The sequence below is a fragment of the Ursus americanus genome, chromosome 31 (assembly GCF_024610735.1).
Source record: "Ursus americanus isolate L20-20 chromosome 31, mUrsAme1.1.p, whole genome shotgun sequence".
In the NCBI taxonomy this organism is placed as follows: domain Eukaryota; kingdom Metazoa; phylum Chordata; class Mammalia; order Carnivora; family Ursidae; genus Ursus; species Ursus americanus.
Genome location: NC_142157.1, coordinates 16,556,454 through 16,576,010, shown reverse-complemented (window position 1 = coordinate 16,576,010; position 19,557 = coordinate 16,556,454). Strand labels below are relative to the sequence as shown.

The 19,557-nt window shown below is 47.0% G+C and overlaps 1 protein-coding gene across 2 annotated transcripts in view; it reads left to right on the top strand.

Annotated features, from left to right (window-relative positions):
- Positions 1–676: 676 nt before the first annotated feature.
- The window catches only part of MSRB2 (methionine sulfoxide reductase B2), a 30,103-nt gene continuing 11,222 nt past the window's right edge, over positions 677–19,557 (top strand). The window contains exons 1-4 of one of the 2 annotated variants that reach the window (XM_045787095.2): positions 677–857; positions 9,070–9,170; positions 13,513–13,589; positions 18,896–19,043. In XM_045787095.2, coding sequence (XP_045643051.2) covers positions 746–857; positions 9,070–9,170; positions 13,513–13,589; positions 18,896–19,043 — 438 coding nt within the window. In that variant the 5' untranslated portion in view covers positions 677–745. The remainder of the gene's footprint in view (positions 858–9,069; positions 9,171–13,512; positions 13,590–18,895; positions 19,044–19,557) is intronic. The other variant, XM_045787103.2, reaches the window with a different exon arrangement.

The following is a 19,557-nucleotide window of genomic DNA, read 5'->3' as shown; positions in this document are numbered from 1 at the left end:
ATACAAAGATTTGTACAGGAAGGTTCCTAGCAGCTTTATTTCTAATAAGGAAAAATTGGAAATAATCTACATGTCTATCGGTAGATGACTAGATAAGTACATTGTGGTATATCCATAAATGGAATACTACTCGGCAGGAACAGGGATTGCATTTATATGCAACTCAACAAAATGCACAACAATCTACAGTCCCATAATACATACAATTCTAGCAAATGCAAACACGGTAAAACAGATCAGTGTTTGGGCTGAGGGGTGGGAAGTGGAGTGGGGAACGGCAGTGGAGGGAAGGGCGGGGGGGGGGAGGAGAACCGTGGGGAGGCGGTGGGCATGCTGGAGCAAGTAGGTGGGCACGGGAAAGGGAGCTAGGGAGGGCCAAGGGGAGGCCGGTAGGGGTAGGAGCCCGAGAGGGGTAGGAGGAGGTACCGCAGAGGGGAAGAGCCGGTTAGTGGCAGGACTTGGGAGGGTGGACGCGGGGGTCGGAGAAGCCGGAGAAGCCGGAGAAGCCATGGGAGGAGAGAAGCGGGGGTGGGGGGGATGGGGGGTGGAGGAGAGGCCGGGGTAGGCGGGGCGCGCGAGGACGGAGGCGGGGCGCGCGAGGACGGAGGCGGGGCGCGCGAGGACGGAGGCGGGGCGCGCGAGGACGGAGGCGGGGCGCGCGAGGACGGAGGCGGGGCGCGCGAGGACGGAGGCGGGGCGCGCGGGGCGGCGTGCGTTCTCTCTGCCGGGCCCCGTGCGCGGCGTCATGGCGCACCTGTTTCGCGCGCTATGGGGTCTGCCCTTCCGAGAGATTCCTCTACGGGCCGTAGGGGGCCGAGCGGGCAGCGGCGGCGCGGGGGCTGGTCTGGGGGACGCAGGTAGGACGCAGGCCGCGCAGGTCCCGCCGCCGCCTCCTGGGTTTCGGTTTCACTTCACCTGCCTGGACTAGGGGTCCTGAGCGCTGGTTCTGCACCTGGCGCTTCCTTCTCGAGAAATTTCTTGGGTGCGCCCGTGTCCGCCCCTCCTTGAGGTCCAGGACGGTGGGTTGTACATTTAGAGGGGTGTGGGCGGTTGTCACCCATGTCCTCCCCCCACCCTCCGTAAAATGTCGGGCTCAGGAGCCTCTGGTGCTTATCCCCGGACTCCAGGCGAACAAACGCGGTGGTTGGTTGGGTCAGCGACCCGGCACTCTGCGCTCCCTCCTGTAATGGCCTGTGGTCTGTTACACTGTCCCCCTCTTAAATTCTCGTGCTTCCTTTCCCAGGTGGGAAGCAAACAGTTCAGACTTTGGATTCCTGTGTTTCTATGTGTGTGTGCCCCGGCCCCAGGGAGATGTGTGGGCTAATAACTCGTTCCCTTTTAGACTGATAATCTTTGTTCGTCAATGGCTGAGAGACAGTCCAGAGAAAAGCGTGTGTGTGCGCGTGTGTGTTTCTTCGAAATGACTTTGGCTCCTCTGTTGGATTGGGGCACATTTGCCCTTTTCACCTTTTAGTATGGAGTCACCCGTGGAGACCTGTGTCAATTGCCCTGTATTCAGATATATTTCAAGGTAATTTAGTGCTCCCTGTGTATTGGCTTCATGGGCAACTGCCCAGCTGTCCCATCTCTGAATCCGATTGTCTTATGTGTCCATTGAAGAAATGTAAAGATACCTGTTTCCTCTGAAAATGTATCCAATCACTTGGAATTCTTTTAATCTCCTGAAGTTTTCAAAATGTAGTTTTAAATAAATAAAATCACAGGCAGTGTGGAGGAGTGGCTGATCCAACATGACTTCCAGTCATAGCCTTCAGCACCCCTCGGTGTCTTAGCCAATCTGATGATATTTGTTGCATACCTACTGTGTGCCAAGCATTGGTTTTCTGAGAACCACAGGCGATGGAAACATCATACTTGTGGGCTGGAGCTCTCCTCATCCCCCTTTATAGGATAGTGGTTTCAATGGAAATGTGTCCTTTATGTTTATACTAGTGTTGTCAGAAATAGCCCTAATGAACTGCCTTAGGATCTGAAGTTCTTCAGCATTTAAAATTTGGCCAGTCTCCAATACCTAACAGGAGCTGTGTAACTTATCAAACACCCCCTCCTGAGAATTTATTCCAAGGAAATAATTCAAAAGAAGAAGCTATGTGTATAAAGATGTTTTTAACAGCACTACTCTTAGAACCAGAAACTGGCTATAACCCAAATGTCCATCAGTTAAGTAATGCTTAAATAAACCAGAAAAGTTCAATTCAGCAAACTGTTATAAGCACCCATTAAAAATTATAGACAGGTAATAGTTTGGTGGCTAAGGGCTTTGGTGTTGACAGTGCCACTTACTGGCTGTCTTTGGGCACGTCCTGAACTTGGTAAGCTTAAACCTGTTTTTTTCTTCTATAGAATAAGGATAACGATAATAGGGTTGTACAGAATAAATGAAAAAAAATTAAAATACTTCATCACAATGATTGGCATTTAGTAAGCACACAATAAATGATAATTATAATTACATAAGTAAATGGAAAGGACAAAAGTGTAGCTACATTTAACCTATGTTATAGACTTAGGAAGGTTGAGAGAGAAACGAGAAGACGTTGATAGTGATGGAGGACAGTTCCACAGCACTGAGATTTCTGATATGCAAGAGGTACTACCCCTATGATCTTGTCGTCGAGACTGACAAGAGCAAACTGAAAGAGGAAAGTAAGAAGTATCCTGGAGAAAACTGTTGTTTCAGGAAAACATTCTAGAAATACCCTGCTAGGAAACCATCTTGAGCATTGCTTAAGCCAGTCTAGTCACTGGGGTGGGAAGGAAGACTAGTCTGCAAATTAGAGTGGGCTGGGGATTCTTTCTGTACCTGTTCATAATAGATTCCCTTAGTCTCAACAAGTATTTATTGAAACAAGGCTTGTTTGTATGTGACACTTGGCAGTATAGCAGCTGTGGCCAAAAGGTTAGCAAAACCAGAAGGAGGTAACCAGTAGGTGACCACAGGACCACGAGGAGGGTGTTCTTTAAAGACGAGAAGATGTAAGCCCTCCCCAGGAAACACATGACCAAGAAGAAAGACAGCCTGTGCAACTCACAGCACAGAGAAGGGAACCCAAAGGAACCTGAGTTTATCAAAGCATAGTTCAAAGAAAAGCTGTGTAGCTAGCTAGCACAACAGTGAGAGCAACCAAGTCTTTTGGTGGTGAAGATAGCAAGAGAATGCAGAGGGAATCTGGAAGACACGCGGCCCCAAAAGGACCAGCTCAAGGTGCAGATGATGTGGCTTGAGGACAGAAAACACCTCAGTCACACACAAAAGGACATGAAGACCAATGTGGAATCACCTCTGGCCACTGGTGGCCAAGTGACCTTACTCATTCCTAAATTCTCACTTGTTGTGTGTCGTATGTACAGGCACCTAAATTGGTGTTTGGTAAAACTGTGCAGAATTTACTCCTAATGCAATTTTCATTCTGAATGTAGTTGTTTCCTAAAGCATAGTATATTAGTTGGCTAGAACAGCCACAACAAAATACCACAGGCTGGAAGGTTGAAACACAATTTTCTTTCGTCATCATTCTGGAGGCTGGAAGTTCAAGATCAAAGTGTCAGCAGGGTTGGTTTCTCCTTCGGTCTCTCTGGTTTGCAGATGGCCATTTCTCTGTGCTCACGCATCCCTAGAGTTTCTTCCTCTTCATATAAGGATACTGGTCAGATTGGGCCCATCCTTATGGCCTCATTTTAACATAATCACCTCTTTAAAGGCCCCATCTCCAGAATACAGCCATATAGATTAGGGCCCACCCATATGACCTCGTTTGGCCTTACTTATCTCTTTAAAGGCCGTATCACCAAATACAGTTGCATTCTGCGGTACTGAGGATTAGGACTTCAACATACGAATTTGGGGAGGACACAGTTCAGCCCCTAACGCCGTGGTTACAGAAACCTCTGTAAGTGATGCAGACCACATATGTGCTGACCTGAGAGCACCTAGCTGACCCCTGGGCATTTTGCTATCATATCAAGGCAGAGTTCGTCTTCTCTTGACAGAGTCTTCCAGGCTGGCAGATTTTCAGTTAAATTTTGCGTAACTGGTGCTCAAAGAGCAACTAGTCTGAACATTGTTACCCACCTATGAAACCTTTCATGCACATGGTGTAAAAGGTACATAGTGATAAGATTAGTGGAGCCATGAAAAATGTACTTTCTGATTTAGATGAAGGAGTAATTCTTCCATCTAACAAATATTAGTTTTAAATTTTAAGCTAAAAAAAAAAAAGAAGAGGGAGAAGGGGAGTATCTGAAAACAAGTAGTCACTGTAATAGGTGTAGTAAAATACAGAATGATTGGAGAGGGAGCTGGGGTCTCATCTGGGACTCAGACTTTAGGTTCAAAGCTGAAGTGTGGGAGTCCCACTGAATTTTAGCCCTTCTTGAAGTCCCACTTTCTGGTGTCAGCTGCTGTATTGTGTTGCATGTGTAAAGACACTAAGGGCAACGCTTCCAGGAGACAATCCAGGTTTTTTTTTTCTCTAATCCATTCCACTTCCTACCCAAAAGGAGAAGGGAAGATAATAGCGGCTTTCCAGATTATAATTCCCAATCTTAGTACCAAGAGTCAGTTTTCCTCTTAGAAATCCGTAGAAATAATGCAAGATCTTTGCCAAAGCCAAGAACGTAGGTGGAGTGACATGGCAGGACAGGTACTTGAAGGGTAAAGAAAGTGTTTTATCATGGTGCTCTGTTACTCCTTTCCTTAACAGAGGTCAGTGATAGGCAGGGTTCGGGTTACACACATTGCCCTCAAGACCAGCTTAGATTCTGGGAGGAGGAATCAAATCCTACTAGCAAATCCTGCTCTTGCTCTTGCCTTCCTTATTGTCACTGTTTGAGGTGGCCCTTGTGTGACCAATCCCGCTTAGGTCGTGCTGACACATTGGCACTGGCCAAATTTTGAATCTTGCCCTTTGTTGAAGGTTTACGAAATATACACACCTCTCAGTCTTTTAAACTGCCTAAAATGGAATGCGTTCCACTTCCCTTATGGGTCAACACATAGTTCACATCCATTAAAACCAATTCTAATCCTGCTTGCCGTGGAGCCCAATGCAGGGCTTGAACTCATGACCCTGAGATCGAGACCTGAGCTGAGATCAAGAGTCTGACGGACTCAGCCACCCAGGTGCCCTCCCACTTACTTGCTCTTAAAACAACAAAAACACCTTTCCCTGCTAACCCAGCCTGAAAAGATTTCACAGTGTTTCCGCCGCTCAGTTGGTGGTGAAGCTGGGATTGCTTTGTAAAACTCTTTTATTGTTACCTTGAATAGTAATCTAAACCTTATACGGTCAGTAAAATTTTCACCACTGGTCTCCCATAGTTCATCTACTCAAGGTCAAGGTCAAGAACAGCACTCCACAGCTCTCCCCTTTCTCCTAAATCATCAATTTAGCCTCTTCACCGGATCATTCCCAACAGCATACTAGAATACTGTGATCTTTCTCATCCCAAGGAATGCCCTCGACCTCACTTCCCCTTCCAGCTACCTCCAGAACTCCTGAAAGGACTTACCTGTTTGCACTGTCTCCCTTTCCTTCCTCCTATTCTTTGTATCAAATCTATTCCAGTCAGATTCACACACACACACCCACTCCTTCACCTAAACTGCTTTTTCAGGGCACCGCTGACCCCCACATTGCTAAACCTAATGGTTAATTATTAATTAATTATTAGTCATCCCTGTCTAGGACACCACATTCTTGCAGTTTCCCTTCCTACCTCTCTGTCGCTTGTCCCTGTCTCCACAACCTGTGTATCTTGGAGTGCTCCAGCCCTCGGGCCTCTCTGTCGTCTTGACAGTCACTGACTTGGGGATCTTCCAGGCTCATGGCTTTAAATAACAGTGTAACACCGAGGAGTCCCAAATTTACGTTTCTACCTTGGACTTCTCCCCAGTTTCTAAATCTACATATCCAACTGCCTGCTTGACATCTCCATTTGAATATTGAATTTTGAAAAGACTGAATTTTTATTAACAAGCCTCCAAACCTGTTTCTCCTGTAGGCTTCCCCAGCTTCTGCTCAGACCGAGAGACTTGGAGTAGTGCCCCTTGACCGTGTTCTTTCTCGTACTTCACATCCGCTCCGTCAGCAGATCCTCCGGCTCTGCCATCAGAATACGTCTCGTGTGTGACCCCTCTAAGCTTGACTGCTGCTGCCACCCCGACCCAGGACTGTTCCATCTCTCAGCCAGGTGGTTCAAGTGCCCTCTGTCCCGGGTGCCCTGCTGCAGCCTTTGGCCTGCTTCAATTTCTTTTAGTATATCAGCCAGTAATCCTTTTAAATATGCTAGGTCGTGTCATGCCTCTGTTTACATCCAATAACGTCCACACTTACTCAGAATAAAAGCCATCATCCTTAGGGGAGCTTCAAGACCCTCATTGATCTGCCCCCCTCCCCATTAGCTTTCTGCTCTCCATTTCTAACTTTCCTGCTCACTCCACCCATTCCCCCTGGCCTTCTTGCTATTCATCAAACATGCCAGGCACAACCAACTAGTTTTTTGTCTTGCCTACATGCTCTTCTCCTATACATGGCATATTTTCTCATTTCAGTGTGACAACATTGAACAGTTTGGGGCAGTGAGAAAAAAGAAGTGGTGCAACTAGGGGAGAGCCTACAAATTAGGAGACTTTTGTAATCATCTCTACTGGAGATAATGGTGCCTTGAGCCAAGGTAGTGGTAGAGGAGTGAGAATGAGCAGATCCTAGAGTTAGGAATTAGAACCAACAGGGCTTGGTGCACGGAAGAGGGAAGGGTCGTGCATGATGGCCTGGCATTCTGGTTTGAAGCATGGGTCAATGAGCTAAAACACAGGAGAGAAGGGGCAGATTTGGGTTGGGGCAGGGGAGCTACATGAAGTCCTTCCGTGTCTGGTGTTTGAAATGGGACATCCTCGTGGGGATATCCAGGTGTGGCTATGTATGGATCTGGAACTCAGCAGAGATCTAGGATGGAGGCTAAACTAGATTTGGGAGTCTCATTGTGCGGATGGTTCTGTAAGCTACTCGTTGGATGAAATCACCCAAGGGGCAGGTGTGGTGTGGTGATAGAAGCGAGCCTAGGACGGGTGGGTTCATCTGAAGAACACCAGTATTCCAGGGTCAGCTAGAAGAAGTGGAAGGCAATTAACAGGAGAAGCAAGAGTATTGGTTGCCATGGAAGCCAAGCTAAATCAAAGCTACCACAGAAGAAATCAGGTGTCAGTACTACGGAGAAGCGAGAGAGAAGGATGACGTGTTCTGGGTTTTACCGAGAAGTCCTCAGTGGGCTCTCTGAGAATGCATGCGGTTGAGGGGGGGCGGTTATGTGTCTTCAGTGCGTCATACCTGGAGGCACGTGATGTTGGCTTGCCCCACTGTTGGTGATGCTAACTTGGCTTACTTGGTTAAGGTGGTGACTCGTACATTTTTCCGTTGTAAAGGTACATTTTCTTCCTTTGTAATTAATATTTTGAAAATGTGACTCTTCCATTCTTCAGCAGTCTCCCACCCAGGGTTTTAGAATCCCCTGATGATTCTTGATTGAATCAGTTATTTTTTTAGTGATTATAAAGATTTTTTAAAAGGTTTATCATTCTGGGCACCTGGGTGGGTCAGTCAGTTACGAATCTGCCTTCAGCTCAGGTCATGATCCCAGAGTCCTGGGATCGATTCCCGCATCAGGCTTCCTGCTCAGCGGAGAGCCTGCTTCTCCTTCTCCCTCTTGCCGTTCCCTGCCCCCCCCCCCGCTTGTGTTCTCTGGCTCTCTCTGTCAAATAAATAAGTAAAATCTTTAAAAAAAATAAAAGGTTTATCATTCCTTGTCCATTTATTACTTGGCATTCTGCCTGGTAACTCTGAAAGCCACAGAGCAGTAATAATTGTCACATAAATACATTTTGCTTTGCTCCCCAAGAAACGAGTTCCAGAAAAATTGTGTGTACCTGAGCTATATTTTCATAGGCAATTTCGGAGATGTATTTCTAGAATAAACAAGAAATCCCCATAGCCTTGTAAAAAGCATTTAAGAAAGGACAACTTTTAATATATTTAACAGATTAAAAACCTTATAATAAAATGTAAACAATCGTAAGCAATCAACAATATATAATACCGAACATTGCAGAGTATTATGAGCTAGCAATGAAGAGAGATGTTTTTTCTTCTCTGAAAGATAATTAGGGCCTTCTTTTGGTAACCAAAAATGAATTTTAAATATAATTTACAGACATGTTTCATATTTGGTGGGGACACCACGAAGATGTCTGACCTCATCTTTGTTGCTGTGGTCAGGTTACTACGCTTCTGGGCCTCTGTTTTCTCATTTGTAAGTCGAGGTGGACAGATTATAAAATCCTTTCCAATTCTTAGTGTCGGATGATTGAAACATTGATTATAAACGTCGGGCTTCCTACTCCCCTTTGGCTAAAAAGGCTATTGTCCTCGTTGCTTTATGTACACAGTGGACTAAAGTAGGAAGACTGAAGCATAAGAGTAGATTCTGGTAGGTCTCCGTTTCCTTTTAGGGGCATCGACTATAGGAGTCTCTCCTTTTTTCCACACAAGAAGATTTTTTAATAAAGACCTCCGTTGACAAACAAAGTCAGAGAGATTTTTATAAACCAGCGAAGGAGAAGAGTTTAATAACCCGCTAGCTCCAGGTTCCTGCCTCTCCAATCACTCGGCTACTCCCGGCTGTATCCTGACAGGAAATACTCTTCTGAACATAGTAATAGCAGAAGGATCAATTTCTACCCCCGGGTACCCGAGGAGAATTTATTCTGCATTATTTCGTATTTCAGCTGCCTCTTGCGCTTCTGCGCCCCAGCGGGACTGGAAAGCTGGCTGGCTGCTGGCTGCTCCTTTCTTGTTAAACTAATGAGTCAACGGAAGCGTTTTGTACTGGAGCTTTCTGGTCCCTGCGAAGAGGGAAGATGTGGGAGAAGGAAAGGACGGCCTTGTCCTGCTGGGTGGTCACGCAGCAGAAAAGCTAAAGGAGAAAAGCTAGAGAAAAACGTCCTTGTGCCTTTCTGTTTTAATTCTAAAAAATCCCTCTTGAACACCCCAGGGTCTCTCACAAAGCAGGAGCCGTCTCTCACCAAGAGCGAATGGCAAAAGCAGCTGACTCCAGAGCAATTCTATGTCACGAGAGAAAAAGGAACCGAACCGGTAAGCCGCGCGGGGGCTCATTTCGTGATCGGATGGGTGGCGGGAGGCGGGAGGGCGGCCGGGACAGCTCTTGCTACGGAAGCCAGAAGCCCCCTCATCCGCCTGCGCTCTGCCAGCCTGTCCCTCCTCCGCGCTGCTCGCTCTCAGGCCCCGCGGCCCATCCACTCGTAAGACACCCCGGCTGCCTCGCCCGCCTCTTCTGCCTCAGTGACCTTCCAGTTGCTCTGCTTCTCTCCCAGCTCTTGCCTCCACGCTGCCCCTGCCCCCCCCCACGCTGCCCCGCACCCCCACACCCCCACACCCCCCCACACCCCCGCCTCTTGCTTGGTGGACGGCGTGTGGCAGCCCCCGGCTGTTCTGGCTGCCATTCTCTATAAGGTTGCCAAAGAGGGGCGCCTGCGCGGCTCAGTTGGTGAAGCAGTTAAGCGGTTAAGTGTTTATCTTTGTCTCAGGTCATGATCCTGGGGTCCTGCTCATCAGGGAGCCTGCCTCTCCTTCTCTCGCTCCCCCTGCTTGTGCCTTGCATGCTCTCACTCTTTCTCTCTCTCTCTTTCTGTGTCAAATAAATAAAATCTTCCAAAAAAAAAAAAAATGGCTGCCAAATCCAACCGCATCCCTCCAATGCTAACAGTCCCTCAGTGGCTTCCCTCTACTTCCAAGGTAAAGAGAAAAGTTTACAAATGGCCCTGCAGGCTCTGCTCCCTGTCTCCTGCCCCTGTCCTCATCATCTCCACATTTGGACCACACTGCCATCTCTCAGCTCTCAGACACCCTGGGCTCCCTTCTCCCTAAGGCCCTTGAGCCCTGCATCCTTCTTCTCTCACCTCTTCTCACCCTGTTCATTCAGACCCACCTCTTAGCCCTCAGCCCCAATCCCACATGCTCAGGGAAGCCTTTTCTCAGTCCCAAGCCGGGCTTGCTTTTCCCGGCACTTGCCCTCCAGAGCATTTGCCATTGTTGGGACAGCCCTGGCCCCTAACAGGGTGCCTGGCTGGAGTCTGCACTCGGAGAGTAGATTTTTGTGAATACTGAATGAGTGCAGGCTGAGAGGCACAAACAGTATTTAAACGGCATTCAACAAGCTCAGCTTCCATTCATTTCTGGAAGGAATTGTCCTCAGTGGTTCCTCATTGTAGTTCCATTTTCCCAGCACAGCGTTTCTTCACAAGTCGTGTCTTAGACCCAAATAGAGCCATTGGACTAGAGCTGTTGGTCGTGGTTATTAGACGTTTTCGTTTGTGAAGCAGACCCCACGGAGTGGACCACAGTTGTTTTGCAAAGTTGTAGAGTATTTATATCTTTTCTTTAGCAGTCCCTGCAAAGGTCAGACCGTTGTCCATGTTGACGTGGCCTTATCATCATGGGGCACCCTCAGCTTCTCCGATGGTAAAGTCGTTAGGCCAGCAGATCCCAACAGAGTCTTGTAAAGTACTGGTATTTTTTAATAATCCTTCCTGGGGAAGGAGACACAGTCATTATTGCCGATGGTTGGGGGGCCGCGTGTGATGCTCGGCGCGCAGTTGGGTATATCTGGAGTATTTAAGCCGGCCCTTTCCCAGGGACACAGCCAGCCGGGGTTTGGTGTATAGACAGCGCCTGGAGATGAGCTCACAGATGTTGAGGGCAGTAAATCTGTGGGATTCGCAACCAGATGGCGCAGTACACTCTGCATTTGGCCATTTTACAAAACGAGCATCATCCATTATTTTAAGTAATGTTATAAATCCCTTTCAGTTGATCCATTTCCACGTGTAACTTTTCAGAATATTGCAGAACCCACTGGAAGCCTGGCTAAGGCAAGGGAAGGAACACATCTCAGATTTCTATTTGGTAACTCAAACTTGGGAATTCTGTTGCACGTGTTTTGCTCGGGCAGCAGTAAGAACGTGCACTCTACGAGCCACAGCGAAGCTGTGCGGCAGCACAGAGCTGGTAGCGTACCAGCTGCAAGGCAGCTCTCAGTAGAAGGGGTTTTCCTGCAGGCCTTCCTCCATGCATCCTACAGATCTGCTCTCCACCTGCTTCACTCTGCTCTGAGCTCTGGGAAGAATAACATTGCCCCCTTCCCTTCTGACCGGTGCTCAAGTTTGGCCAGTGGATGATGCTAGAAAGGTCAGAGGACACGAGGGGCGCCTGGGTGGCTCAGTCAGTGAAGCGTCTGCCTTCGGCTCAGGTCAGGATCCCGGGGTCCTGGGATCGAGTTCTGCATTGGGCTCCCTGCTCAGCAGGCAGCCTGCTTCTCCCTCTCCTCCCCACTCGTGCTGTCTGTCACTATCTCTGTCTCTCTCTCTCAAATAAAATCTTTAAAAAAAAAAAAAGGTCAGAGGACACAACAGAGAAATCGGGACCCAGGGTCCTCTAGCGCAAGCTGTAGCTCCCGCAGGCTGCCCTCACCGACAGGCTCTGGTCACTGCCCCTTCCTTTGTCCCACGGGCCTAGTAGGGGTGGGGTGTCTTCACCCTCCCTTGTTGGTTTCCATTGGCCCTGTCTCCACCTTTGTAAATCATTCTGTGTGAAATTATGTGCAAATCACCCCTTTGAGTGTGCCGTCTGTTTCTAACAGGTATGTTGTAGTAACCAGATCAAAGGAGGGAGAAGTCCCCTTGGTCCAGACAGACTGCCTTCGGGCCGCGGTGGCAGAATACCACAGACCCAGGGGCTTCAACAGTGGACACTTATTTCTCACAGTTCTGGAGGCTGGGAAGTCCAAGATCAAGGTGCTGGCTAGTTCAGTTCCTGGCTTTTCCTCCATCTCTATAACGTTAGCACCCAGACCAGCACTGGGTACACACCAGGCTTTCAAGTAAATACGAGAACGAACAACTGAGCTAGAACTTGAGTTTGGCTCTAAATAAATGCTAGGACTTCTACAGACTTGAGGTAGGAGGAGGGAGACATTAGGAAATCAGTCCAGGAGGTAGTGGGTAGATGTCCCTTCAGAAAATGCCTCAGCTAAGGACTCCTTTGTATTTATTTTTTTTTACCATGATACCTGTTGCCTGTTACTTCCTCTCTTCACCTGTCCCCCTGCAATGACAATATTGTATTTTGACTTTCGTCAGACTGGATCCTATGGTGTAGGCTTTCCAGATCAGCTTCAGGACAGGGAGCCCTTTGGCACGGGTGTCTCGCCAGCCCAGCTGGGAGGGGTGTGAAACTTTATGGCAGATGCCGGTTTGTGCCAAGGTTGGGGGCCAGCACCCAGGGGAACGGGCCATAAAAAGACCAGCTTACTACTGTTCAGGTGTCTGCAGCTAAGTTTAGAGTCTTTAAAGAGGGAAAACGTCCAAGTGTGCCCAGATGGTAGGCTCAGTGGGTTATTCTGAAATTGTCCATGATGCGGCTCACTGAAAACGTGCTGTTAATACTACCACCGGGAATGTGAATGTTTGACCTGTGAAACTGTTGGGTTGGGAAATCTAGAAAGGGCAGAAGAGTCCAGCTTATTTCCTAAGTCAGCTCTGTGACTTGGTGACCCGTTCTGGGCATTGGCTTCTCTTTCATCCCGTAGAACGGGACAGTGCTGGCCACCAGAGCCCGGTTATGGATCTTTCACGGTTGCCTGCGTGAGAGCTTTGTTGGGTTTTTTTTTTTTTTTTTTTGTCCTTTTAATTTACTTTAACAAAAGGAATTGGGCAAGAAGGTCTTTGTTTCTTTTTTTAACAATGAAATCCAGTTTTCAAAATAGCATTGTGAAAGGTACTGACTTGGCAGGCTCGTTCCTCAAGTCTCCTGTGTTGTTCTTGGGAGACCTTTGAAAACCTACGAACTCTTTAAGCCACGGTTAATGAAGTCATTTCATCGAAGTAGTAACTTCGGTACTGGGACAATCTAACTCATTATTTAAACATTTAGTAAGTATACCGTGTCCTAAGGACCACGTGAGGCATGTGAAAGGCACAACCACGAGCCCACAGAGCTCTGCTTTTCATGTATTTATATTCTATCTTTAATTGGAGATTTCAGAGTTTTTAGATAGTGGACTGGATTCCTATTGTATTAACTCTTCTGAGATGAAGACTGAAATCTTACACAATCCAGGGGACTGTTCTCTCACTTTTTCACGGACTTTGATGTTCTTGGATGAAAGGTGCTATATAAATACAAAGCATTATTAGTGTCATAAGTTGAATATTTAGCACAATAAAGGCTGGGTTGTGATAAGCCTGCAAGGCTGCTTCATTGGGTGGGTTAGAACTTCCTCTCCAGTGATATTTGCACTTTGTCAAATTAGTACAAAAATTCCTTTATTTGGGGACCGAATCTGGGGTTTAAATCTGCTGTATCATCTCCTGCTGGTGTTATGAGAAGCCTACAGCTGATATATCTGATTCACTTTCAGCCTTTCAGTGGGGTCTATCTGAACAACAAGGACTCAGGAATGTATCACTGCGTGTGCTGTGACAGCCCGCTCTTCAGGTAAGGATCGAGAGAGGTACTGAAGGACAACAGCCCTCCAGATTTCTTACAGCTCTGTCTCATTTGAAGCCTGGGATCAATACATGCCCATGTTGTTTTTAATTGCCCTCCTCATTTGCCATGGCTGCTATGAGGAGAGCTGTTTCTGTGAAATACTTGCCCGTCTTGATTATTTCCAGCATTTAGAGCAGTTAACGAGACTTCTTAGCCTGTATTCTTCTTCCTGTATCCCCGAGAAATAGCAAACAAGTAAAACTTCGTAGGCACCTTAAGATAATGCTATTAGAATATTTTCCCGGGAAAGTATTTAAAGAAATCTAAACCATAATAGTATTTGCTCGGCCATGTGATTAAAACTATATCTCTCCCAGGGAAAATGGGTTTATAATTTAATTTGGGAAATGTAGAATTTTATGAGGATAGATTCCCCACAGTGCTTGACAGTGGTGAATGCCGTGCCCTCTTCTATATAGCTAAAAGTAAATTTAATTGTCCCTTGATTTCAAAGCCTCTTTTAAGTCAATCAGGATCTGAAATCTCTCAACAAAGGCTTTTTTGTTTAGACATGCAGGAAACAGTCTTAAAAAAGTAGATTCGATGAAGAAGAAAGGAAAACATCTTTGAAGTCCTGTTTTCAGAACTTCAAAGATATTTTCCTTTCTTCTGCATCAACTCTAAATTGGTTTAGAATAAAATATAAATCAAGCCAGCTCTGTGAATCTTCCATTAGGCAGTGCTTCGTTACGTCCTCTGGGCTTGGAGCAGACTGGGCTTTCTTGGGCTGCTGGCTGCTAAGGCGGGTGAATTTGGAAAGCCAGACCCCGCCTGCAAGGATGAGGAACAATTAGGATTGATTTCCCTTCGTGCTTACGGAAGGGCGGGTCTTTGCTCAGATTCATTCACTATGTCAGTGGCTGGTGAGGAGACATCTACGATAGCAGTCGGCCCAGGATGGCCTGGGGAAAACTAAAAGAAGGAAGTTAATCTTAACAAAGTAAAATGTGGGACACATATTTCTGAGACATCAGTTGTTCCTTGACCTTTGGTTCTGTTAAGTTGGAGAAATAGGACCTTGAGATGGCCAACCTGCTTTTAGTCAAAAAAGGTATAAAGGACCGCCTTGGTACTGTGTGGTAACCAGATAGATGTTCTTCTCTGTCTCTGGACTGCGAAGACAAGAGCTGAGAAATGGTCCTTGGAAGAGCATTCTTCTGCTTCACATTCTTCATTTTTTTACTTCATTGGTATTCCGGTTTCTGCACTAGCAAAGTTGAGACCTTTTCCTACCCAGTGCCCACCATCCCCTCACCACAGCAGCCAGTCACGGACTCACAGAATGTTGGAGCAGGGAGGGACCTGAGACCAGAGCACAAAGCTCTGTCCAGTAGAAATTTCTACGATCATGGCAATGTTCTGTATCTGCTCTGTCCGATATGGTAGCCACTTGTGGCTCTTGAGCACTCAAAATGTTGCTTGAAGATGAATTTTTAAATTTTATTTCATTTTAACCAATTTAAACCTAAAAGCCCCCATGTGACCAGGGGCTACTGTTTTAGCACAATGCTTGTCCAAATTAGGAAAGTTGAGTTACCAACCATAGGTCACTGAGATAGCAAAGCAGCCAAGACTAACAGGAGAGCCAGCCAATTCTCCAAAAGCCCGTTTACCAAAGGCCAGTACACTGAGCTGCCAGTTCACCAACCTTATTTGTTTCTTTTCTAATCATTTAGTTTTAATTGGAAAGTTTCTATTTTCTTAGGGACTTTGGAGTAAGTTTCTGTTCCATTTTCCTGCTGCTGCTGCTATAACTGAGACTGGGAGAAATAAGAATATATTTACAAGAATCTTTTATGTTCCAGAATATACTCTTCTTACAGATGTATTTGTTTGTAGGAGAGATGGTATAGCAGAGTGGCTAGGGTGCTGCGGTGTACGTCCTGGCTCCATTGCTGTGTGACCTCAGGCAAGTCTCTTAACCAGTCTATGCCTTGATTTCCTCACCTGTAACGTCGTAGCAGGACAGTGGTACTGACTTCAGAAGCTGTTGAGGGGATCAGCTGAGTTAGGAAGTAACACACACGAGGGCCCCGTGTCACGCCTGGCACACGCCAAGCACTCAGTACATGTGGGCAGCAATTCTGCTTAGAGCCAGCTCCTTCTTCGGGCTATCTCTATGGATACATCTTTGATAATGAGGAATTCTTGTGACCACGTGGTAGTTAATGGGAATCTGTAAGTGGGGATGATATTCCTGAGCATGCGTCCCATTCAAGAGGAGAGTCTGAGGATTATATTCTTGTTTTGCCTCTCATTCTCCCCTCTCTCTCTGTCCCCAGTCTCCAGCCTTAATAATAGCGAGCAGGGGTGCAGGAAAAATAAACATGCCTTCAAATGCTTGTAGAGGTAGAGTCAAAATGAGGAGAAAAGGTGGTCAGCCGAGAAAGAGTCAGCTAGATGTGGGACCGCTGCCTCCGGGCAGCTGGGCTGCCTGCTGCCTGCACCACTGCCGTCACGCACGACCACCGTGGCGCGTGCTCCAGGAGACGCGCCTCCTCTCCAAAGCCGATCCAAGGTTCCCGGGTCAGGAACACTCTCAGGATGTTATCGCTCCCCTGGGGACTCCAGACTGTTGCTTTATTAACCTTGGAATCATGTGACTTTGCCCCTGCTTCGCGTGTTCCCCTTTCTTCTCCTCCCCCCCCCCCCCCGTATACCAGTTCTGGAAGTGTTTATTAAAAGCCACTGTCGGACCACATACTTCATGCTCCTACATCTCCTTAGGATAGAGGGAGTCTGAGAGCCTGATGTGACTTGCCTTCTTACGCACATCCGGATGTCCGACATGGTATAAGGAGCTAGGTAACATTGGTGAAAAGCCCTTTATGTGTTCCATTCCTCCAAATGAATGGAAATTCTTCTAAGATGCTAGAGTTGTCAGTTCTCACCAGGTGCCTCTGCTGTTGTTTGGGGGCTGTGGAATTTCCAGAAATGAAGAAAAACCAAAGCAAATAACCATATAACAAACATGCAAACACATAACAAAAAAACAAAACAAAACCAAAAAAACCACCTCTAAGTGTATATGACAAGAGATGATCCAGGATGGCTTTAGTTTTCCAAGGGAGAACCTTATAGTCTGCTAATCATTTAAATATGTATATTGGAACTTCCAACCGGCCTTAATGTTAGATTTCCCCTCCTAAATTATGTATGATGGGCCTCTCATATTACCTGGTAAAATCTCCAGAGTCTGTATATTGCATCAATAAAGATGTATCGTTTCCCATAAACATTTTAAATGACTTTTTATTAGTCTTAGATTCGTTCATTAAAAAATTTATTATATTCATAATTCTCCATCAAAATGCCTTTAATGATCACTAGTTACATGTTTCGTTAAGGGTGGAAAGGCTGTGATTAAAAAATACTTAAAATGTTTTTCCCTGGGCCAGGCTGGCTCAGATGAATAGTTTCGAACCCTTTCAAAAAGGGTTGCAAAAACACTTGGACCCACGGCTGCTCAAATTTCATGGATATCTGTCATTCGTAGTAATGATTTTTTTAAAAATGTAGCTGCTGACTTATGTACCATGTGCGTCTGACACCGTGCTAGTACAGTCTACCGGGAAAGTATGTCAGGTAATCCTCTCAGCAACCTTGTGAGGTAATAAGGCCATTACTGTTCTATCCGTGAGGTCACTGAGGCTTTAAAAGATTAAATAACTTGCCAAGGTCACACAGACGTATCAGAGCCTGGCTTCATGCCCAAACCTTTCAGAACTCAAGGCCCTTACGCCTCAAGGTTCTAAAATCCTGGTCCGAGGACCCCCGGAGTTCCTGGGACCTTTTTAGGGGATCTGCAAGGCCCTCTCTTTTCTAACTACATGCCCATGAGGCCACTTCCTCTTCCAGTACTTCAACGAAAATAATATTGCAGCAGATCGAACGCGGAAGCGCATCTGAAGAGTCGGTGGCCTTTCCTTGTTTAAGCTAGACATGAAAGGGGTTTGCAGAACTGTGAAACAATGCAGCTCTTCTCACTAAATGTTTGTTTCATTTTGGAGAATATAATTACCAGAAGAATAGGTTATTTATGTTACCGGGTAATAAATTTATAATTTTTAAAAATAACGTAGAAATGTTTTTAAATTCTGTTATAATTTCTAATTTATTAAGCATTGATATACATAATTCATGTAAAGAAAAGAGATCCTCAATAATTTTTTAGTATAAAGCAGTCTTGAGATGAAAATGTTTGAGAATGACTGCATTCCACTGGACTTTCTGCTGGGGTTTGTGCTCTAAACTGAGCTTCTGTGTTCGTAGTCTAGGGATTTGATTATTTGCCACTTTTCCTTCTCTTTGCTCAGCTTTTTGGGGGTTTTTGTTTTTGCAGAGTTTACAATGCACTTCTCTCCCCCTTCCTTAGAGAGAGAGAGGGAGAGCCGCCTCCCTGCCATTACAAAACTTTCACTCTTTCCCTAGTGCCACTTAAGGGAGCTGCCCTTCAAAGCACTTGGAGAGCGGGTCTGTGGCGAGTGGCTTCATTTGCTGCCCTCCCACTCCTGTGGTCGGCGCCTCTGGCCCTCTCCCACCTCAGTGTCATTAGTTCCTGTGGGACTTGCACGGCAGGGACTGGCTCAGATGCCCCGGCCTCTGGACTAATTATCACCGTGCACGTTCACAAGCACTAACCTTGTGCCCCAAGAGCATCTCCGTAAATCCTCAAGGCATCCCCCTAACATAGGTGCTTTTATCCGCGTGCTACCGATGAGGTCTGGAGCGGGTGCGGAGCTGCCTGGCGTCACCCGGCTAAGAAATGGCAGAGCGGCTTTGGAATCCCTGCAGGCAGGCAGGTAACCCGAAGGTCCCGCAGCCGACAGTGGGCGTTTCATCAGGCCTCACGCTGCTGGGCCTAGACCCTCATGCCCTCCTGTGACCACGACCGTCTCATTTCCGTTTCCCCCTTTACTGCATTTAGAGCCCTCGGATTTGATCTGAGTTTCCTAATATGCATCACAGGTCACAAAGCCCCTAGTGTTTTTCGGTCCCTGTCAGACATGGAGAGAGAAGCCTCCAGCATCAAGGGAACAAGAGATCCTTTGACGGTGATGAGACGTGTAAACAGTGAAAGTGCAGTGGGTGAAGTCCCCATGGAACGGATTGCTCCTGTAACTGGCCTTGAGATCTGGCAGAGGAGAGAGGGGACCAGACCCTGCTTGGTAGAAAAATGAGTTGGGGCATAAAATGCTCTTTGTATGTTAGTAACGTCTCAGCAACTGCCGGGTGCGGGATGTCTTCCACAGTTCCGAGAAGAAGTACTGCTCCGGCACTGGATGGCCTGCGTTTTCGGAGGCGCACGGGACATCCGGCTCCGATGAAAGGGACACGGGCATTCTGAGACGTGTGGACACCTCGTTAGGATTAACTCGCACCGAGGTTATCTGCAAGCAGGTGGGGTGTTTTGTGTTGTTTTGTCTGTTTGGTTTTCCCCGTTGCCGCCCCGGCACAGGTGCCACAGAGAGCGTTTGTGGTGTGAAAACATGGGAGTACTTTTGTCACTGCAACACGGGGGGTTTCTACACTTGCTGCCTCTGATCCCTCTCTCCCATGATTCTGGGCTCCGTAAGGAAGAGAAAGAACTTTCCTGAGCCACTCTGAAATAGCCTTTCCTGGTTCGAGCCTTCCAGAGATGGGCCAGAGTGAGGGTCTGAAAGAAGGAGTCGCCCTGCACGTTGTTTTGAATGCGGACAGGCAGCAGGACGGCCCAGGGTGCTGGGCACCTCTCCGCCTCCTTCCCACTCTGCAGCGTGTCACCAGCAGTCAGAGGGACACTGCAGGTGATAGCGGCACGGGATTCCTTCTGCGGGTCTGGTAGGGGACGGTGCCTTAAATCCAGGCGACACGTTCATTTTTGTATCCTTGGGTGCTCACTTTTTAGTTTTTTAAAACACCAGAGGCAAGCAGA